The sequence below is a fragment of the Phalacrocorax carbo genome, chromosome 3 (assembly GCF_963921805.1).
Source record: "Phalacrocorax carbo chromosome 3, bPhaCar2.1, whole genome shotgun sequence".
In the NCBI taxonomy this organism is placed as follows: domain Eukaryota; kingdom Metazoa; phylum Chordata; class Aves; order Suliformes; family Phalacrocoracidae; genus Phalacrocorax; species Phalacrocorax carbo.
This window is the reverse complement of record NC_087515.1, coordinates 84,880,706-84,902,474: the sequence shown is the minus strand read 5'-3', so window position 1 is coordinate 84,902,474 and position 21,769 is coordinate 84,880,706. Positions and strand designations below refer to the sequence as shown.

The 21,769-nt window shown below is 39.2% G+C and overlaps 1 protein-coding gene and 1 long non-coding RNA gene across 2 annotated transcripts in view; one reads left to right on the top strand and one right to left on the bottom strand.

The window, feature by feature from the left end:
- Positions 1-16,167, bottom strand: part of MMS22L (MMS22 like, DNA repair protein) — a 99,507-nt gene extending 83,340 nt beyond the window's left edge. Inside the window, exons 1-8 of the mRNA XM_064447589.1 lie at positions 16,069-16,167; positions 14,187-14,374; positions 11,840-11,965; positions 8,661-8,713; positions 5,709-5,796; positions 5,435-5,612; positions 4,281-4,374; positions 2,188-2,318 (exon numbers count right to left, since the gene is read on the bottom strand). Of these exons, the coding sequence (XP_064303659.1) occupies positions 2,188-2,318; positions 4,281-4,374; positions 5,435-5,612; positions 5,709-5,796; positions 8,661-8,713; positions 11,840-11,965; positions 14,187-14,365 (849 nt within the window). The 5' untranslated portion in view covers positions 14,366-14,374; positions 16,069-16,167. The remainder of the gene's footprint in view (positions 1-2,187; positions 2,319-4,280; positions 4,375-5,434; positions 5,613-5,708; positions 5,797-8,660; positions 8,714-11,839; positions 11,966-14,186; positions 14,375-16,068) is intronic.
- Positions 16,168-16,266: 99 nt separating this feature from the next.
- The window catches only part of LOC135312629 (uncharacterized), a 154,054-nt gene continuing 148,551 nt past the window's right edge, over positions 16,267-21,769 (top strand). Inside the window, exons 1-3 of the long non-coding RNA XR_010372260.1 lie at positions 16,267-16,803; positions 18,130-18,171; positions 19,114-19,157. This is a non-coding gene — a long non-coding RNA (uncharacterized LOC135312629). The remainder of the gene's footprint in view (positions 16,804-18,129; positions 18,172-19,113; positions 19,158-21,769) is intronic.

Here is a 21,769-nt window from a genome sequence, read left to right as displayed (position 1 = left end):
TTAGTTAAAGATGTTGTAGGAATCTCTCAACAACCTGAATTAATCTTATGTAAACATTATCTTGAGAATAAACAGCAGTGCGACTACTAAAGTCTATTGAAAAATTAATTATTTAACTACTAACTTCCCAAACCTGAAGTGCCTCAAAAATACTCTGGTGATGACTCATCACCAAAGAACAAACCAGATCCCTCAGAAAGGAGCAGTCTACTTATTACAGATGCACTATGACAATGGAGGATTTTATGGAATTATTAGGTACACAAACTATCTTACAAGTGAGAGTTTCAGGCCTTTTACATGGAGTACCAGTTGTGGCAGCAACTGGGTTTCTTCATCTACTGTTTGCATCTACTACTGTACTCTTCTGCAAGATAGCAGGACTTCTGGAGGAGGAGATGTGCAGTATCCGTCCAGGATAGAGTTTGTCTAGTTGTATCAAAGCAAGGCACCATGCAGATATTGGTTAGACTAAGGATAACCGAGACAGTACTTTCTTCAGAGACAGTCTGGATTTCTTCTTGCAATATCCTGAGTTCAGTACCTCGGTGAGAATGGTTATAAACTCAAATTGTGGTACTGTTGGGACAATAGAGCTCTGATGCCAGAGATGTGCTGCAGAAAACAGAAAAAAAAGATATCCAAGGATATATATTTCTCTGCCAAATGTATCTCAGAGCACAAAGGGCTCAGTACCTGATCCAAGTCAAGCATCCTGATATCAGAGCTGCCCAAGAAAGAGATCTGAAAATGAGTCTGGAGGATTAGAGTTTATGTCGCTCCTTTCAAGTATACCCACAAATGTTGAGACTTGCACTTCTGAATATTCTCAGTCAAAAGCTTCATGACATATTTTAGTGATGAGCTGACAGTGTCATCTATTATGGGTATCTGCTGTGTTTTCAACGTTTTGAGGGACCTTATTGCCATTACTGGATCATAGCAATGAATGGATACTGGAGGAAGCACCAACTGAAGAGACATTATCCAGCTCAAGTGCAAGCCCCACTTCAGAAATGAATCTTAGCTAGAGCTAGTTCAAGCTGTGCAGCCCAAGCTTAGGCAGAACTGAAGCAAAAGCAGTGGCAAAATAACCTTTTCTCTTTGTAATGTGGCTCTGTGGAAGTAGCAAGGATCTGTCATTTAACATCTGACATTTCAAAGCCAACCATCAACCACAATGGTCACAGATACTATTGGAATCTTCCTTTTAAAAAAAAAAAATTACTCTCATGTATTTGCCTCTTGATAGGGGAGGAGGTTGCAGTATTATCTGATAATTTAATAGATCAAAACTGATTTTAAAAGGTAACAGAGTTCTCTACAGAAAGATAGATTAAAAGAACAGTTATCAAATGCTAGTACAGCCATTCTCTGCCCCACGACCCACCCCAACAGTAATATGAAAGAAGGAGGACTCAATTTGGAGTAGGAAAACATAAATTATACAGTGGTCACTGCTGCTTAATTCCCAGAGTTCAGGCCTGCACTTGTGGATCACATGTGCCCATCTAAAGCAGGTTTCACAATGACACAGTCAAAGAAGATTACGTAGCTCTTTTACTAGCTGCTATATGGAGCTATTATGACTTTCTAGCTTTGGAGTGCTCAAAAGAAGTGAGAAAAACAGTGCAGCTATAGAAGGAAAGAAAAAGAAAAGAGAAGAGGAGGACAAGTTTTCCCTTGACAAACATAAAAGCACTGTAACAGAAAGATGAGGCTGTGGAAATAGGAGCAGTACAACAATAAACTGTAATATGACATTCTGTAAGTGTCCGGTTAGCTTACTGCCAAGACTACAGTTATTCTCTTTTTGTTCCTGTTGAGAGAGTTTGAAAAGATATTTTTTTTTTTTTGCATCTATAGCTCTAAACCTTTTAGACTGTGCCATGTTTGGCATTAAACCTGGAACACTGAACTTACGAAATGTGGTGCTCACTTCTGCTCTGTACACAGTGCATTTCAATATTACTCTCTCATTCAACTGCCAGATGGTCATGAATAAATATAACACAATTTGATCTCCTAACAAATAACACTCTTTAAAACATGGCGATATAAAGCCATACATAACATTTAAAACTTAGCAGTAAGAAATGATCTATGCATTGGTGAAATATCTAATTCATATAGTTCCCAATACAAGCATCTAACTGCCCATGTCCTGTATAAAGAAAAAAAAGTTACCTTTGTAAACTTGTTGATGGACAAGCTTATTAAATCAGATAGGAGATTTCCACAGTGTGTTTCAAATAAACTGATATTGGTTAAATTCTCTCCAGTTAGATTTATGAAATGGTTAGCATATACAACTTGTCCTAAAACACAAAAGAAAAAATCAGACCTATTTAGTCTTGGGTTTGGCTGTAAGAATACAAGACAGACAGGAAATTTTTTTCTATTCTAGATATTTTAGAATTGGTTTGTTGCACTGTATGTCATTTTAGTTTACCGACTCATTTTGGAAAGTTCACCCACTCTAAGTTCAAGCTAGTCCCTTCGTTATTACACTGAAGACTGGTCTTATTCCGGTTGACAGTAAAATAAGTTTGGCGCTTTACAGCCTTTTATTGGCACAGTTTTTGCAGAGGAATAAAGATTTGTTTATCTGCAGGTTCCTCTTTGTCACATGCCAGTGCGCATGTTCTAAAATCATGACATGTTTTACACATACGCAAGTTGATGACAAACAATTCTGGAGAGGTCTAACACTTTCCTTTGGATGTGTTGATGTAAAAAGCTGGCATGATCATATTCCAACTTGAGCATTTGTAGACATTATCACAGATAAAATGGTAAAGTTAAGAGGCTGTAAGATCTTATCCCACAAGCTTTTCAACAGTATAACTCCCTTGACATCAATGGAACAGAAGATATGTAGAATGAGCCTGTATTTTATTCTTGGAAATGCAGGGTGAAGCCCTGAACCCACTATCCTGCCATTGGTCTCAGCAGCGTGAAGTTTCTAGTCAGCATACTTTACAGAACAAGATGAGAACCTAAGAAATTCTACAAGGCACATAAGAATACAAGACAAGATAATTTACAGTCTCGACTGTAAATTTTGTTGTTATGAAGTACGAGCTTTCTTTCACAAAAATGGATTACTGCATTATTACTCAGAACTTTATCTAGAAATAAATACAGAAATCTGGACAGTAAATTGCCTCCAACAGTTTTCCCACCCTTTCTCCAAAAGGCCCCAAAAAAAAGGATAACAGGTTATCCCACAACAGTTCATAAAAGAAACTCAGAATTATAGAACAGCCTACCCAGCTGTGATATCCAGCAACACAGACATGCAGAAACAGTGAAGATGCATTAATCTGAACAAGGCTGTGTTGTGACAGCACTAAGAGTAGGCAAAAGCTAATCCGAGAGTTCGGATTCACTACCTGTTACCTGGGCTAAACGCACAGTGCATTCTTTCCAGACCTCAATGTTAGTCCAACTGTTGCAATTCCTATATGGAACTTATACTGATAATTTGTAATAACTGGGGGGTGGGGGTGTAAGAAAATACACTTTTGTGATATATTTTTCTAGCGTGGACATAAAAAATAGATGTAATTCTCACAAAGCAAATAAAGTTATTTTCTGTATTTTAACAATTCTTCAGCAAACTGAACTACTTTGAAGTTGGGTTCTTCAATTGCATTCTATGACCTTTTTTATCCAGCTTCTATGAACACCTTACACTTATCAATCTACTTTTTGCCCTTTTAAACCTTCTTTTTTAAAAAAAAAAAAAGACAAAAGGTACTGCCTTGTCCTTTTCTTGCGGTACTTTTACAAGCTCCTCTGACTGAGGCTGCTTCTTTTGCCCAGTATTTTCTTAGTGTAGCATATGCTTAACAGTACAAATTGTCTGTTCTGAGAATCTTTGTTCTGGTTTATTCTTGGACACTTTTCCTACATTGTTTTCATCAAATTGCTGTTCACTTTTATGCATTCTGGATCTCTACAAATGCATTTTTATTTGCAATGACAGAAAGTGTATCGTTATTAAATATTTAGTATGTTGTAAGCACCAGTTGAGAACCACCTTTGTAATCTTGGTCAAGTTTTGATGAACAAATTCCTAAGATGATTTCACTTAATTTGAGCTATGTGAGAATCGACTAAGAACCTGCCTTCACCATATTTGAGTTTACCCCATTAAATATAGCTATGCCTAAAAACTACCCAAAGTAGTAAATGATTTTGGACAAATTAAGATGTGAAATCTAGGTAAGTCATACATACAAGAACAAGTTCAAGAAAAAAACCTGCATACTTACTCATCATTTTTTCACCTAGCACATGAAGAACTTCCAATACTAGCCAATTAATATCCAAGTGGAGGTGGAGTAAATGCCATGATGGGGGAAAGACCTGTTATTAGAAATACACACACTGATTTATTTTTAACATTTCTTTACCGAAGAAAGATGGGCACACATTTTGCCTGCAGTGAACATTATGGATATCTATCAAATACACTGTAGCATACAAACATGCCATTCAGTTAAAAAAAACAAAACCTACAGACAGAATTAATTGTCATGAAGGTTTGTTTGAGGATGTTCATGAAGTCTCTAATCTGATGTAAACTACAATTTAAACACAATGTCTTGATTCACACTTGACAGATTACAACACCCTTTGTTATGCTTTCCAGAAAAGTATTAGGTAGCACACAAACTGCTAAAGCGTGCTCTTAAAGTAATTCCAAAATTTCACTACTCTCTACCTTAAAGTTTACTTGAAATTACTGTTTCCTTCATCAGCTCAAAAGTGGCCCTACCGACAAACTAAGCAAACAGAAAGATGCAGAATGCTTCTTATCTGGATTATTCATCTCTAGATACTAGTTTATACAAGCTAATACTGAAATTCCTATATTATTTCTAAAATATTTGAAAGCACTAGTTATTATATGTATGCATAAATCTTAATGATATATACTTCACTAGTGCTTAATGTTTCAGTACATGTCTGCGCTTTTCTTCTTTATATGCATGATCTTTTCCCATTTTGAGATTTCAGACTATTTTTTTTTTTAAAAAGTGCCCCTCCTACTGGGAAGCTCAGAAACACTATAACCATTAGTAAGGACAAAGACCAAGGCATTTTTTAAACATACTATGCTAAGTCAAGCCTACTTATCTACCTGTAATTCATATTATCATTTGTACAGTGCAGGAAGAAATCTAAAAGCTGTAAAGCATAAAAATAAATAGATAAATAAAAACAACAACAGAAAATCCAGAGCTCATTAGTTGTGTTTGCCAAGTATGGTATGGCATTTAGTTAATAGAGAGAAAAAGAACCAAAATATCTAGTGTAACTTCAGTTTCAGCCTGAAGAAAGATTAATTCTTATTCAGTCAAAATATATCAAGTTGAATATGTACTGTTACACAAAAAACCCTAATATTATAAAATACATTAACCTTTGCCTGCTGTTGAATAGTAAATGCTGCCAGGACGCTACTAGGGAGTTCACAAAGGCGACCAATGTGCATGGCCAAAGCATGAAGCTCTTCCACCAACACTGATGGTAGCTGCGCTTCTAGTTCTTCATATGGATGGAGCATTCCATCATTTTCCACCTTAGGGGGTTCCAGATACCTGAACACACATACACAGACACACAATCAGAAAGTGGATAAAAAGTAGCTACACAAAACTCAGTACACAAGTTAGTAAATTGTGTGCAAATCTCACCTGAAGATGAAAACTTTCACATAATGCAAAAACTCAATACATTGATGCCTGATGCCCTCTGCTTCAGAGTGCAAGCTTGCAGCTTGACCTGAAGTAAAAGAAATCAATAGGTTAAAGCAGGTGTGCCCATACTGTGACTTATGTTACATATGCATTCTCCACAGTAATTAAACCAGACCACTGGAAAGCCACCCTCTTTCCTGAGGACAACTTGGGAAGTGGCTGGTGGCAAACACCCACTTCTAAATGCCATCTTGCCAGAGAGATCCATTCCTTCTCTTATCATCTCAGGTGCATATCCAGATGTAGAGGGAAAATGAAGGCATTCAGTCCCTCAGGAAAGGTGGCAGAGGCAAGCAATCTGTGCTAGAAGCAATCACTCAGCCCTGCTGCCCTGCTCCCTGTCTGCTTCCAGGACACCTTCAGAAAAGACACATGTGAAACAATTTCTCAGCATCCTTTTCTCTTGGGGGACTTAAGCAGGTGGAGTATTTTGGAAACGTGCTTTGTAACTTCCCTTCCTAGGAAGCATCACATTGTGGCACAGTGCCTTAAGAAGTGTCATGCTAAGAGCCATGCATTTACAATCCTGTAGCCTGCCTTTCATTTGCAGCTCTGTATCCTTTCAGCCAGTTATTGCCGCTATGTGTCTCCTTTCCTTTCCTCTCTGAAGCTGTTGTTCTCATGGTGTTTCCCTCCTTATCTCACACCTGCAAGCTCAAACACCATCATTACAGCAGATTCATTAGAAGCTATTGCCACTGATGTGAGATCCACTCCTTATTTATTCCCACACCTTTTGCCTTGTAGCTTTCAGCTTGTATTAGAGAAAGATGACACTTAGTGCATAACAAAGCAGATATACTCATTTAAATACCTAATAACTACTGCCCAATAATATATATACACAAATGCTTAGCAACCAGTCAGCCTGCAACACTTGCACCTGATTAAGCATGTGCCAATCATTATTAAGAGCTTCATAAACAGGAACAGCAAATGAGGAGTTTGAGCAGGCCCCAACAAAAGCGCATCATGCTAGAGGAGGTGCGTGGCAAAAACTCTGGACTGTTCACTCTCTCCCCTTTGTTTCCTCTATCAGATAACCTTGAGGTTCACGTTTGCCACCTGTTATGGACCCCACAAATAAGATTTTGTGGATATAAGCTTATCTCAACATGTTTTGAGCAACAACACTCAGAATGAAGCAAACCAACTTGTACAGGTACCATAACCAGTGGACAGCCTACCCCCACCATATAATAAGCCATACCATCTTCCACAGTAATGAACCATAGGTTTAGAGGCCCAAACCACTCTGTTCTGTAAGAATTATTTATAGATATTACTAGTGCATTGTCGCTATTACAAATATTTTATCCTAAGTTCTCAGAAGTTCTGTTTAATCAAAATTTTATGTTACAGTATTTCCCTACAAAATCTTTTGCATACTATTATAATTCATCTATCAATGAAATAAGTGGAACAAAACAGGAACAGCAGAGTGTTAAGAACAGATCAGGCATTTTCAAAAAAAGGCAAAACATCACAGAGCATAAGAAGAGATTTTATGTGGCTTCCACATTACACAGCTCCCAGTATCAAGTCTCCAAAGCTCATTAAGACTGAGGAAATTAAATTAAATGTATGATATTGATATCTGTATAAACATATATGCACAACAGATTTACTGAGCTAAAACTCTAAACTGGCATTTTGAACAGTGGCAATAGCACATTTATCTAAGACATCAGTAATACCTAACATCACACTGCCTGATCATTTAAAATATTTTAATCCTCCTGACACTCCTCTGCTACTAGCCTGCTTGTATCAAGGGGGAAGCGAGTCCCAGATGTATCACTGACTTAGAGCAAGTCACAAAGAAAGCCTGGTGCAAAGCATAACACTCAACACTTTTTTATTTTTCTAGCTTATGACAAGAGGAACAACAGGATACAGAAAAGTGAACCAAGCAGATGCTTAAATTCACGAACTGCAGAACAGTTTCTTGGTGTCCAGCTACTCTATAAAAGTTCAAATGTAATGTAAAATAAAGCTATTCCCATTTATGTATTAAATGCCAACAAAATTAGACTTTTAAGATAAAATCAACAAAAGTATAGGAAAGAGGCTTGATAAATTCATACCAGTGATTTAAATGGCAGAGCACGACTATATCAAACCAAAAAAATGAGTAAAAATATTCACTTGTACTCTTAGAACTCTAAGAATTCATCTGTATTGATAACATAGTACAGACAGTTTATTTCTGAGTAATTACTGAACTTCTCAACTTGCTAAGTAATTCAGCCTTCAAACTTACAATACGCCCAAGGCTGCAATAATCCTTCAGAAACATACTACTTCTCATACCTTAGTATTTAATTGAAACAAAGCATTTTGTAGTGATTCAATTTTATTGATCCTGCTGCAAAGATAAATTAAGTTTGTAAATAACTCTAAAAGAAGTCAGTTATATTTGCTTAATGTAAGCCAAAAAAAACACTGAAAAAAGTCCCAACCCATTACCTTTGTAACTAAAATAGTTATTGCAAGTTTTGATGCAACTTTCCATTTTTAATTAAAAAAGTTATTAGTTTTAACAAATTCTACCTTAGGGGTGACATCTTAGCTCAAGTCAAATTAATGCAAAATTCCCCGCTAAGGTCAGTAAGGTCAGAATTGCGCTGTGCACCTGCTACACAGGCAGATCTGGTTCCCAACTGACTCACGTTTTCACCATCTATTTTCACACCACCTTACATCATTTGGTTGCCTACATTTGTACCCTTACTGCAGGTTTATGTTAGTTATATGCTGTTCTGTGGCACACTTCACGAGCCCTTGGTCAAGAGTCAAAGCACAAGTGTCATCTGTGGTAATATACTTCTATAATGAAAAGGTAGTCAGATATGTATCCCAATGTCAAATTAAATATGTTAAACTTACCAAAGTCAGATGAACTCATTTGTACTAGATTTTCCAGTCTGTATATCTGTTGCCTAATTAAAGGAATACAAAAGTTTATGGTATTAATACAGGTAAGAGTTCTTTAACTATATTTTAGTAATGTCTAAATAGAACAGAGGGAGGTGAGAGGTGCTCCTTGCTTTGTATTTCTAAAAAAGCTTACAGAAACATAAATTAGGCAAGAGTATTAGTGAAAGGTAACAGACACATCACCTTGTGAAGGGATGACAATGGATAGAATTTTTGCTCGTTTTTAAAACATCAAACACAGCAACAATAAATACAACATCAGTTAAACATCAGGGGAGCAAAAAAATAACCACACACACACAAAAACCCTGAAAGCCATTCCCTGTAAGTGATCTTTCCATAAGTGTAACTCAACTTCATATTTGACCACTAAATAAATCTGAAAGTGTGTCCTCATGGCATATGCTCAGTATACACTAAATTAATTCACTTGTGAATGAATAAGTAGTAAATTCTTTCAGCAGCTTTACCCACCTCCTGCTTAGGGAGATCTGCTGCTTAACTTGAACACAAAAGATAAACAGCAACAAATATAGAATAAAAGGAGAAATTGTCTCAAGAAAAAGTTAAAACTCAGTTCAGCTTTGGAGGGGAGAGAGAGCATTTTTAAAAAGGCTGCTAACTGCCATTGCAAATGAAAATTAAGAAAAGCTGTAACATAGGTAAGTACTCAGCCATATTCTGCAACAACTGTTATTTTCAAGTGGTCTCAAGTATAGTCTCCACAAAGAGACTAACGTGGTACTAAACTGGATACATGAAAAGCGCAATTGTTTAAGACAGACTTTTGAGAGAAAATACTTGTTCTTGTGGAAAAAAAAAAAGAAAAAAACTGAAAACTAGGAAGTGCCCACCAGGATCCAAAACCCCAGGTTGTAGCCTCCATATTAAGGAACCGGCACACATTAGAATTATCTCCCTTAGCTCTTCCTTCCTTGGAAAATCATGTCAGCTGCCCAAGATTACCTTCAGCCATTTAGGTGGCTTGTGGGGTTTTTTTGTTTGTTTTGATTTGAAATCAAAGCTGAATTCCTGCATGAATTTTTCAATTCTTTCAACCATGTAGAAAGGAAGGAAGTCTAAAGCAGGAGGACTTTACGGAGGAGGGCTGTTGAGGCCACACAGGAAGGAGAAAAAAAAAAACAAAAAACAAACAAAACACAAACAAAAAAAAGAGAGATGCTCCCCAGTGAATTAACAAAAGACAGAATACAGTGGGCTGATAAAATAATAGCACAAACCGGGCATGAGAAGCTTTCAGACCGCAAAAGAGATGATATCAGTTAAATAAGTAATTTTAATTTCAATTTGCATTTGTACCTCAAAGATTGATCCTCATGGTTGTTAATCATTAAATTAACTGACAGAATATTTGCAAATCAAATAAACTGGTACTTCTGTTTATTAATTAGAGATACATTGTCTTAATATACCCACTTAAATGTTACATAGCTCTTACTTTCACTCACACATTTTCAATCACATTAAAAAATCGCAGGTAAGAATTCTCTTTACTGTGCAATCACTGTTTTTAACTTGCATTTTTGCTGTATAATATTATTATTACAATATTTAAAAATATTAAATAACAATCTTTAATACTGAAAGGCACATTAAGAAATACTAGGTTTTTGTAAGCATGTATTTAAACATAGTTATTATCTGTACTTTATAAATTGAAATATTTTACATCCACTTTGTCCTCAAGACTCATTATAACTTGTACTTAACAGATATGATTTCTACAACTGAAAAAGGAGTTTTCCTACTTTCAGTTGTCAACCGGTCTATAAATGAAAGTGTTCCATTTTATGACTGAACAAATGAACTGAGAGAATATCTTTGCAGAGGGACTTGTCACACCAAAAGACAGCTTAGCAACCAAACTCTCACAGCCAAGAGTTAGCTGAAATCCATTATTCCTACCAGTTCAGTAGGCTTTAAAACATGTATAGCTCGAATAGCTTAAAAACCACAATAAAATATATTATGCCCTGTATTAATCTCTATTACAGTTACAGAGCAGTTAATATTACTGAAAAAATCTAATTCTGATCAACTACACCACCGTCTTACTGCCCAAAGATTTTATGTTAATAGTTAATAAAGAGATCAGACTAGATTAAAAGAAACACCGTACCCCTTTCAGCATTAAGTTATCCTCCATCTCCTTCATTATCAAAAGTTTTTTGGGGTTTTTCATATTTTTTTTGTTTGGTTTGGGTTTTTTTTTTTAAATCACAGTGAAGTCAAAGCTTGCATCAAAGAAGCAAAGCTAAATAACACTGGATTTAATATGAGTTCCCCCATCTATGCCATCATGTTTCAATAAGCAAGACCCTATTAATGACGTTTCACATCAGGCCCTTGGTCATACCCTAAAGGAATGGAAGAATCCACTACAATCAAAGGAATGATGGAATATATCACATATATTTGTGGAATCATACAAAAGCTCCTCTCCCATCCACTCTCTGTACGTGCTGCACATCCTGAGGATTATCAGTAGCAAAGAGGATTATCAGTGATCTGTGTATTTGCATTGACCAGATTAAACATCTACATTGAATTAGTCAAACACTGAGTAACTGTATCTGAAGAGATTGCTGAAGCTATCCTAATCCAAACAATAGAAGAAAGTGCTGCATCCAGCATTCACAGTATTTGATTTTTAACCTCCACTTTTCTTTATGCACAAAAAAGGACTTAAAAACCTTCAAAAGACAACTTTAATTATGAGTAGCACAATCTCATTCAAGGAAATCTTATATAGTTGATTCATATATTCTGAAGCTAAAGCCTTCTAAATTAATCACAACAGTTCTGTAATAACTATACTTATCAAGTTTTATCTGGTGATGGCTACGATATGCACCACACTGCTTAGAAACTTCTCATTAAGTTCCATAATATTAAAAATCTGTGACACCAAACGTACTTCCCGTAATTCCGTCTGTCTTATCCATCACTTACAGGAGTGTTAGACAGCATAATCTTTTTGAATGCATTGCACAGCCCACAGTCCTTTATGATTTTACTATCAAAAACTTGAAAAGTTTTGTTACATCCTTAAGGTGGATATAATTACAGAAGTGGATTAATTATAAAATACACTAACATTATCATACCTAAGTAATCCAAAGAGAAGTCCACAGGATTCAACTAATGCCATTTCAGTAACCCACTGGAAGCCAAACATTTCTACTACGTCATCTTCATAGTCAGTTGGAGAAGGATCTAGTCTCAGCAAAACCCTGTAAAATAAAGCCAACAATATTAATACATTTCCCAGTAATAGACCTATTGAATACAATATCTACAGCTGCCTTATGTGTCACTGATAATTTATCAATATATCAGCAACATGTATACTAGAGATAGGAAGGTGTTGTAGTGCTCTCAAAAGACAGTCTGTTATACCCTTTATAGCAATATAGTACATAAAATATGACAACTCTAGCTTCAAGAGCATAAAACCACGATATAGTCACAGGGCACAGTATATTTTAGAAACAAATAAAAATTAACAAGCTACCACCTTGAAGCATCTTCATCCTTACAAAGAGGCTGAGACATAGCATACAGACTATTCTTAACAAAAGAGGCTGCTACATCAGACAACGTGCTCCGCTGTAAGTGTATGCATGGAATCTGTCTCAATGTACACTACATGCCTAATAACTAATGTTAGAACATACATTTGCTTCTTTATATGCATATAATAATATGTATATATAAAAGCATGTTAATAAAAGCACACTTTTAGGTAGGTGAACTGAGAAGGGTCACAAAATGTCACTTCATTATTATACCTTAAACTAATACTAGGCCATGACTACCCTTTGCTCTGGCTAAAGAAAAAAAAAAAATCAGAACTACCATTTTACTCAAAGTGAAGAAAATCAGACATCTGTATATATTTTTAATACATTACTAATTGTGCAAATATAAAAATATTTCACTAATGTGCTTTCAAAAAAGAATCACAACAAGCTGTATAATGATAACAATAACAAAGATATCAAAACAAGTTATTTCAGAATTTTCCCACTGATTTTCTTAAGATACTTCAGCATAGATGAAGCTGAAGTCACTTAAATGCAAGAAATATTTCTGGTTTTAAAAATAAAAAAATGTACTGGGCAAGCATTCGGTTTTCATTATATTACGCATGAAATTCAGATCCTTTTTGAACTATGCACTATTACCAATTCATTTCTCAGAGGTAAAAAGAGCATCTGCTGAATAATTGGCTCAGTCTCCCACAACACCTGTAGTTCACTTGGTAACTGCCTAAACATTGGTCTGTTTTGAAGCCTTTAGCAATTAAATCCAGTAACTCCTGTTCTAGGTAATGAAGACAGAGCAGTCCCTCACATGCAGCCTTTTCCAAGAATTTACAATCCAAGTAGACAAGCTGAAAAAACAACAGGAGAACAGCATTATCATGACTGTAGTGATCTGGGAAAGCTGTCTACATTCACTCAGGAGCTTGTGTTTTCACATGAAATTCTTTCTGTTGTGAAATGCTTAATGGTCAGTGTGGAATCCAATACAGATATGTTCATGCAGACACAGGCTCTCTCAATCCTCAACTTGACATCAGTTTGAATCAGTGTGCTCTGATCCAATACAAAAATATGATAAATAAGGTAGGGAATGAGGGAAGTGCAGCGGAACCCCCTCATTAAGCCTTTACAGAGAAGGCTGTGGGAATGAAGGTTAAAAAAACCACAGAGTAACAACACAAAATATGAGGCTTGGCAGGAGAAACCCACAGCAAGTATTCAAGTTCAAAGGTATAAAGAAAGCACTGGGAAAGGCAGATGTACAGACAGAAAGATTATGCTTTTGTAGGAAAAAAGACAACCCCTGCAGGATCAGCAAAGGGCACAGAAAACAAGCTGGATCACAGACTAAACCAAAGTCACATTTTAGAATCTCATGGAAAATACTTACTTGTTATGCATGTGACTTCTGAACTTTAAATCCAGAATGCATGCAGAGATAGAGCTTTCAGAAAGATGGTCTTAAAGCTACAAATGACTGTCCCAATGAGCTGGGGAAGCTGGGCAGAGAAGGTTTGTTTCTATCAGGTGGAAAAGAAAGGGCCAGTATTGAATAGAGCATACAGCTGGAAAAGCAGTGCTGCAACCTCCTCAGAAATTTAAGCAGTCTCAGATGCTGCTGCCCACCAAGCCGGTTTTGAGGTGCCCTATCAGGCATGATACAGACCCATCACATTATCTTAAAGTAAGTCCACAAAGCTAGGAGCTGGATCTAGAACACTGTCGAAAGCAGTGTATCAACACAATTGTCCTTCCTGCTTTGATATATCACCAAGTTGATCTCAGAATCATAAAAGCTGAAGAACAAAACGATTTGGAAACCTGTCAGCGTTTAGAGGCACCAAACACCAGTGGAAAGAACATCTTAGAAGGGTATCATATTTATAACTCCAAAAACCCCCAATACCTCTTAAGAGATCCACTTGCTAAATACGACTCTGCAGAGAAGCTTCTCCCTCCATTTTGGTTGTCAAAAGCACAGGAAAAACAAGGCGGCTTTGAGTTCTCATTGTCCACCTCCATTGCCATCTCCAAGCTTTCAGTGAGAAACAGGGGTGTGGAGGAAGCCCCAAAGTCATCATCCATTGTTTCCACCTGATCCAGAACATAAATAGATAAAGTAAAAAACACCCATAGTGTTTCTTCAAATAATTTTCTCTTTGTTAAAGTTCCCCATAACCCTTCAGCTCAAGTGAGGACACAGATGTGACTAACTGTAACATCAAACTAACAGAGAGATACCACCAAGAAAGACAATCACAGAATCACCGAATGGTAGGGGTTGGAAGGGACCTCTGCAGATCATCTTGTCCAACCCCGCTGCTTCAGCAGGTACACCTAGAGCAGGGGGCACAGGAATGCATCCAAGCAGGAAATGATGGAAATCATGGTCTCATGCCCTGCCACACAATTCTGTTGCTTTGTGCAACTTCATCTTCCCCAACACAACCTGTTCTGGGAATCACATCAGTGAAAAGCTAACCCTACAAAAGAACAAAACAGGTTCCTTTTCTTCTACTTTAGCTCTCTAAATTGCTTAGTCATGAGGTTAGACTAGTACAAGGGTAAAATAAGAGGCAGGAATACATTACAAGGCACAGGAGATCTACTTGCAGCCATGCTTCATTTTGCAACCAGAGTAGCTATGGTATGAAAATACATCATGCATTACAGGCTCCCAGTTGTCCATGACTTTAAGGCAATTAAGAAGCAGTAAACACACCCCACGTGATAATTATGGAACACTGAAATGCTAAAGTTTTAAAGCTCAGAAGATGATTCTGACACAGCTCAAGTTGGAAGTTTCTCATCAAAGAAGTCTGACTTCCCAAGAATCTTGGGGAAAAAAAAAAAAAGCAGAAACAAAAGAAAAAGGAGAACGAAGGCCAGGCCCAAAAGTAGTTCACTGTATACTTAACACTAGTGAATTAATATTTTATACAACATACTGAAAGGGCAGAACTGGGCAATAGGTGCCACAGAGTTCTACGGTAATATGCAAACAAGACAATTAAAACTATTAACTCTAAAGTAAGTTTTCAATTTCACTGCTGGCAGTTTTTGATACTGTTGTTACAGAAAGCAGTTTATGCCGTGACTACAGATTGGCTTGAAGGAAAAAGGAGCTCAAGGCAAAAAAGAGAAAAGTTTCCGTCCTACTTTCACCCATTCATTGCCTTCCTGCGGCGCAGTCGGCCGTGCAGCAGAAGCAGTGGCCACTCTGAAGTGAAAGGATGCCTTCAGTGCTTCAGTTTACGGCAGGACCCTATGTATAGGTGTGTTAGCACAACCGACAAGCAGAAATACGCAGCTAAAGGGAATGCCTTAGGAAGGAAACTTCTTCCAAAATCTGAAGAAAAGTTTCTAGGGGAAGTCTGTTCAATTCAGGCTACCAAAATCGGCCCACACGATAGAAAACACCGAGGGGGGAAAAAGTACAAAACGGCAGCTCTCCACGGTCGCCACTCACGTCAGTTCTGTCAGTCACATCCCTGACCCAGCGGAACCAATTTCGGACATAAAACACCGCAACCTTGGCCAGCCGCGCTGAGAACCACTTCGCAGGGGCTGCAATCGGCGGGCAGGAGCTGCAAACCGGCGACAGAGCCGCCGGCAGCCGCACCACAGCCTCCCGCCGGGGAGCGACCCTGACCCGTAACGCCTGCGGCCCAGCGCCGCTCCCCTCGCACCGGAGGCGCCCCGGCCGGGCTGGGGGGATGCGCCAGCCACGCTAGACCGCGGCGGGCCGCCACCACCGGGACGGGAGGGGGGTGAGGGCGGGTCGGTACCTGCGGGCCGGCGGAGGCGCCGCTCCTCTTCCGCGCCCGGACACAGTTCCGTACGTCCCGCGCGCCGCCGCTTGCCCGCCACTGCGCAAGCGCCGCGGGCCCGATTGGCCGCCGGCCGCCCCTCCCTCCTTCCCCCGCCGCCCGGCCCTCTCCGCCCCGGCAGGGGAGGGCGCCGCCGCTCCGCCCTCCCGCCCCCTTCCTCCATCCCCTCCCACTGTCCCCTCCCTCGGTTCCCTCGGAGGCGCCGCCGCCGCCGCCTCCCTTGCCTGTTCCTCGCTGCCTGCCCGCCTCAAGGCGAAGCGCCGCGCGCGCCCCCAACCGCCTCCCCGCGAGGCGTCCTCGCCGCTGCGGCCCGCCCGCTGGCCCCATCCCGCCCCCGCCTCGCCTCTGCCCGCCGCCTGCGGGGCTTCTCCCGGCCGGCGCGGGCCCGGCTCGGCCCGCCCGCAGGCCCCGCCGTGCTTCCCCCGGGGTGAACTGCCCCGTGCTCCCTGACCTCCCGCCTCCTCTCACCCAGGTTACGGCCACATTCCTCAGCCCCTCTTAGTTCCTAACTTGCTTCCTACTCGCCCACTTCTTGAAATTTAGGTGGGGTTCCGCAGCAGCCACCGCCCCCGCCGCCGCCCCCAGCACTCTCGCAGCTTCCCTCAGCGCGCCCCTCGCCCGGCCAGCCACCACAAGTTGCCGGTGCCCGCGTCTCACCTGAACGGCACCATCTTGCCACTGCTAGTGTCCCAGGTCAGACTGCTTGCTTCCCAATCGTCCTGTGCTTCAGCTGCCCGCTACCTTTCTTTGGGTTCCTTCTCGTCTCACCTGTACCTAAGCTTCATTTTCTGTCTTCTCCTCGGCCACCTCGCTTCACCCCATGCTCCCTCTCAGCCAAGGGGAAGAGGTCCTGGTCTTTTCTGACGCCTTAGAGACCCTGATGCAACCTTCCCGTGTCTGTCAGGTACTGCTCCCATCTCAAGACACAAGCAGTTCTCATCAAGCATGGGAAGTGGTGTTTAATATGTTTGAAATTCAAGCTGCCTATCACTCTTCATTTACCAAAGCACCTTCATTGAGTATGAGTCACCACTGAATAGGGGCCAGGGAGAAAGTCCTAAAACCTGTGCTTGGCGTAACTTAACTTAATACTGTGCACCTAGCATTTTCTGGATCTTTTTAATAATTTTGCATTGCCTTGGTTTGATTTAATTCTAAAACGCTTTCCCAGTTTTGCTTTTTTTTTTTTCTTGGGGTGGTGGTGTAAATTAGCAGCGGTGCATGAAACTTTTGTTTCTAACAAGAAAGTTGCTATAAAAAGTTTTGCTGTTGCTACCACAGCTTACTGTGGAAACTGTCCTGTGATTAAAAATGGTTCGTTTGCTCCTGTGTCTGTAAGAATTCCTCATTTCCTTCTTTAAATTCCTGTCTAATTAAAAAAACAGTACATCATGGTTAAATAAAACTGTACCCAGGATAACCCTGATTTCCATATGCAGATTTATCTGCACTGACAGCCCCCTCTCCCTCTCTTAGTCTTTCCTCTCTCCCTCCCTCTCTCTCCCTCTTTCTCTTCCTCTCTTTCTCTTCCTCTCTGTCTTTTTGTCTCTCTTTACGTCTATTGCATTATGCCTGAATAATTTTCAGCCTTTTTTTTTCCTCCCCTCTTGCACGCACATGCTAAAATAACTAGACAAAGATGCAAGGTGGTTGCTGCAGTCCCTGTCTCTAGGACAAAACCAAGAAAGCTCGAGATGCAATGCCACCTTTCCTTTCCTTTTCTTTTTTTTTTTCCCCACCCATGCTCGGTGATTAAACTTCCCCAGGATGGGGAAGAAAACGGAGCTGGAAATTAAATGGGGTTGAGGAAAAATCCCATTGCAGCAGCTGCAGCCAGTGGTGTCTGCTGCCAGATGTGCTAAGGTTCCTAGGGTCCTTGAGACTAAAAGGCAGTATTAAAATATTTGGAGACAAAAGCTGCATCCTCAGTGATCATTTTCTTTATTTAACATGGCAGCAGGCACCGTGTGGGGGAAAATCAACATGCTGGATGTTGAATTGGACTTTTCTCCTTTCTAGGATGAAAGGATGTTATCTATCCCGTGCCAAGAGGGAACTGAGGTAAGAGAGCTGATCCAGCTCCTGCTTTTTCATAGCATATTTTCTTAGGATCTTTTCTGAAGCAACCTATATATAGGTATGTGGGTGTGTATTTATATATTTCAGTGTTTGTGTATTTGTGTATTTCGTTTCAAGTCAGTAAGTGGTAATGGTTTTCTTCTGCCTTCATATCAACCCAGAGAAAGTTAATTCACAATATATATTCAGAGCTTGTTCAGAAGGGTCGTTTTGTGGTTTTTTTTTGAAATACGTTTTTGTTTCCAGAGAAGACTTCAGCAGTGACATCATGGTTGACTGCTAATATTAAAACCGATTTTTAAAGTCCTAAAAAAAAAAAAAAAGCCAGTAACTTTGCGATAAGAAATTGTGCTGGAGATTCATATGCTCTATTTTTCGGTTGCAATCTAAATATTGGAAGTCATATGAAAGCGATAGTGAGATTTTTTTTATTATTATTATTTCTAGCACAGAAGCGATGAATGCTGCATAATTAAGTACAGTATTTAATTTGGCTGTTGTGAAGCAAAAGAATAAGGTAATAATTTTTATTGTACTAATCAGACTCAAGATGTTCTCTGTGTTAATTGGGTTAAAAAAATTGCAGTACTTATTAGAAATTCTAATTTCACAATGCAGCACTGACAATAAGCTCAGCCAGTGAATTATTCACATCTTTAATTTGCTCTCTTAATGACAGTGTTCTGTAATCAGAGTGCAGAGACTGCTTCCTATGCATTATGTATGATGTTCAGGACTTAAATGCAGGACATTATGAAGCCTCTCAGTGGCTCAGTAATTAGTTTTCCACAAGACAGGGCTTAGATATTCACAGATAAAAGTCTACAGTTGAGATAATGTTAAGGTGGTGACTCATGCTAACAAAAGCAGGGAAGTTCAAATTTAATGCTGAAACTGCTCTCCATTCTCCCTCATTGTGCGTAGGTGCAGGGGGAGGGGAAGAAAGTCTTCAAAACTAGCCCGCCTTGGTGAGTACGCTGCGGACAGCCCGAGGGGGCAAAACGGGGGCTCATTTCGCTTTGGAGCCGTGTTTTTTGGCAACTTTACTGATCGGAGGGTGGAGGTGGAGTTGTGTTTCATGCCTCTTTTTAAAGGTTGTGAAAAGGGCAATAGTCTACACACCATCAGAGAGCAATCATCAGTAGGAGAGACTAAATGTATTTTAATTGATTTTATCTGAAGCACAGGCGTTTGTAACTTTGTCAAATTAGGATGTTTTGAATGGGAGCTACTTGGTTATGTGTGGAAACTTTGAGAGCACCTGACGCTTGCCATATTGCTATTGTACCTATTTCAGCTGTCATGGTCTTTACTGGATACGCATTTTAGAAAACATGCTGTTTTTTCTAACAGATTAGTTCTCACCATCCAAAACGTGAATCATAATGCAGGTCTGTCCTTTTTATCTCTGACGATTTACCTGGTGTTATGTCAGGTGGCTCCAATACAGAGAATATGCATGGTTATGTAATTTTTGTACTTCTCTATTCTGCTTATTATAGAATAAACCCCAAGAATATGGAAATGAAGTTGGAAATGTTACTTTTACCATACTTAGTTGCTAGTCAGTCTGGCAGCTGTACATTTGTCCTGAGTTCTCACATTAGAACAATCATAAATTGTTACTGGAAACAAAATATCTGACTAGAGAAGGTTATTTACTTGTTTTATGTTGTGTCTCCAAAGATTACTCTGAAATAAACATATTCTTGTGCAGTGTTTACAGAATTGCGATTCTAATTATTATAGATTGTCTACAAATATGTTTTATGCTTAAATTTAAAAAAAACCCAAACACTAAAGATCCCAGCTTGATGGACGAGTACAGGTATGGGATTAAGAATTTCAAGTACATCTAGATTTTTGAAGTAAAATATTTTAAAGCTAATTTATTTGAAAAATTTTCACCACAGACTACATCTGGAATTTGGTGTTGCTAATTAGCAGCTGTGGCTAGTGTTACCTGGCCCTAAGGCCATAGGACAAGTTACTAAGTTATTGCTCTTAGCAAACAAAGTGCTATATACTATGATCAGATTAGACATTGTGTTTATGTATAGTCCAGTCCTGAAGGTAATTATTGTTAAGCTGTTGAATAAAGAAGCTGCGGATTAGTTCAATGTCGCTAGCTGATCCGTAGCTAGGAAGATTGTGTCAGAATCCAAGTGATTGCCTACATGAAGAAATTGAGTCTTTTGCAGAATCTGACTTTCATTCCAAGTCACAATCCCACAGCAAGTGGTACTGTAATATGGTGTCACTGTCACCACATAGCTACATTTCTTCGGTCACTTCAGCATGGAATCATACAGTTGGAAAGGACTCCAAGAAGGCGTTGTGCCCACCCCTCACCCTTCAAAGCCAGGATCAAGAAAATGTCTTTCTAAATGCCTGTCTTCGTAAAGATTTGTTCTGATTACTTACCCAAGTAATCTATTCCAGCATTTCACTACTCTTCCCATTAGAAAGTTTTTCCTGGTTTCTGATCTTAAACTTAACTTGTTGAAAGTAAATTACTTGAACCTATTACTTTTTGCACAGTGGTTCTAGGGCATTTATTTCCCTCTTTGCAGCAGTCTTTTACATACTTGAGATTCTTAGTCATGTTTTCACTGTGTTCTTCTCTCAGCCAATCCCAACTGGTTGTTTTCTTCTTTATAGGGAAAAAAAAAAGGAGCTTATTTTTATCCTTGTACTTCAAATCATTAATTCTTGTTGCTCTCTTCTGGCCTCTTCCTGTTTGTTCTTTCTTGAAATGCACTATTCCAGACTAAGGCATGTTATTCCAACTCCCATGTAAGTTCTACATTTTCATTTAATGAAAGGTAGTTTGTCACTTCTGTTATTTTCTTAAGAAAATCTTAACAATATGACTTGCACATTGTGGTGCAATGACATCTGTTCTGTTAATCCAGGATACCATCTAGTACAATGTGAAAAAGTGCAACGTGTTTGAATACGTTTTTAATTCAGAGGTTTATGCTCCTAGGAAGAGTCTTCATGGATGTATTATCCAATAGCCATAACTCTCATGGTAAGTGCCTGTGACTGACCTGATTATTGACTTCCAGAGATGAGCCACCGTACTGAAAAGAATATCTGAAGTGTTCAGTCCTCGGAGGGTTGTTTCAAGAAGCACTAACACAGGGTCAAAATTTTAGCCTGTGCCTCTGTTGTAAAGCAGCTTGGGTGGCCGTAAATTGTTAAAATCTGAACTTTTCCACATCACCCCAGCCAGAATGGACAGTCTGCCTTTGAGGCACTACAAGAGTCAGGTGAGAAAACTTTTTTGTGAAAGTGGCAAGGGTGTTAGTGGCAACCAGAAAATAAGGGTTAACTTCAGCAAAGATGAACAGTATGGTTTAGTAAAAGAAAAAAAGAAAAAGGTTAGAAAGTTAGCCCATTCTAACTAGCTAAGCAGATTCATTTTACATCTGAGCTATGTAGCTGGGAAAGAGTAAATTGTTGTCTACCCAGCCTGTTAAAGTGGAGGTCAATTAATTTTTAGGTCTGAAGAAGGAGGAACACACTATCATTCCTAGGTCAGAGAAAGACAGTTCATCCTGGAGTTGTCATGGCA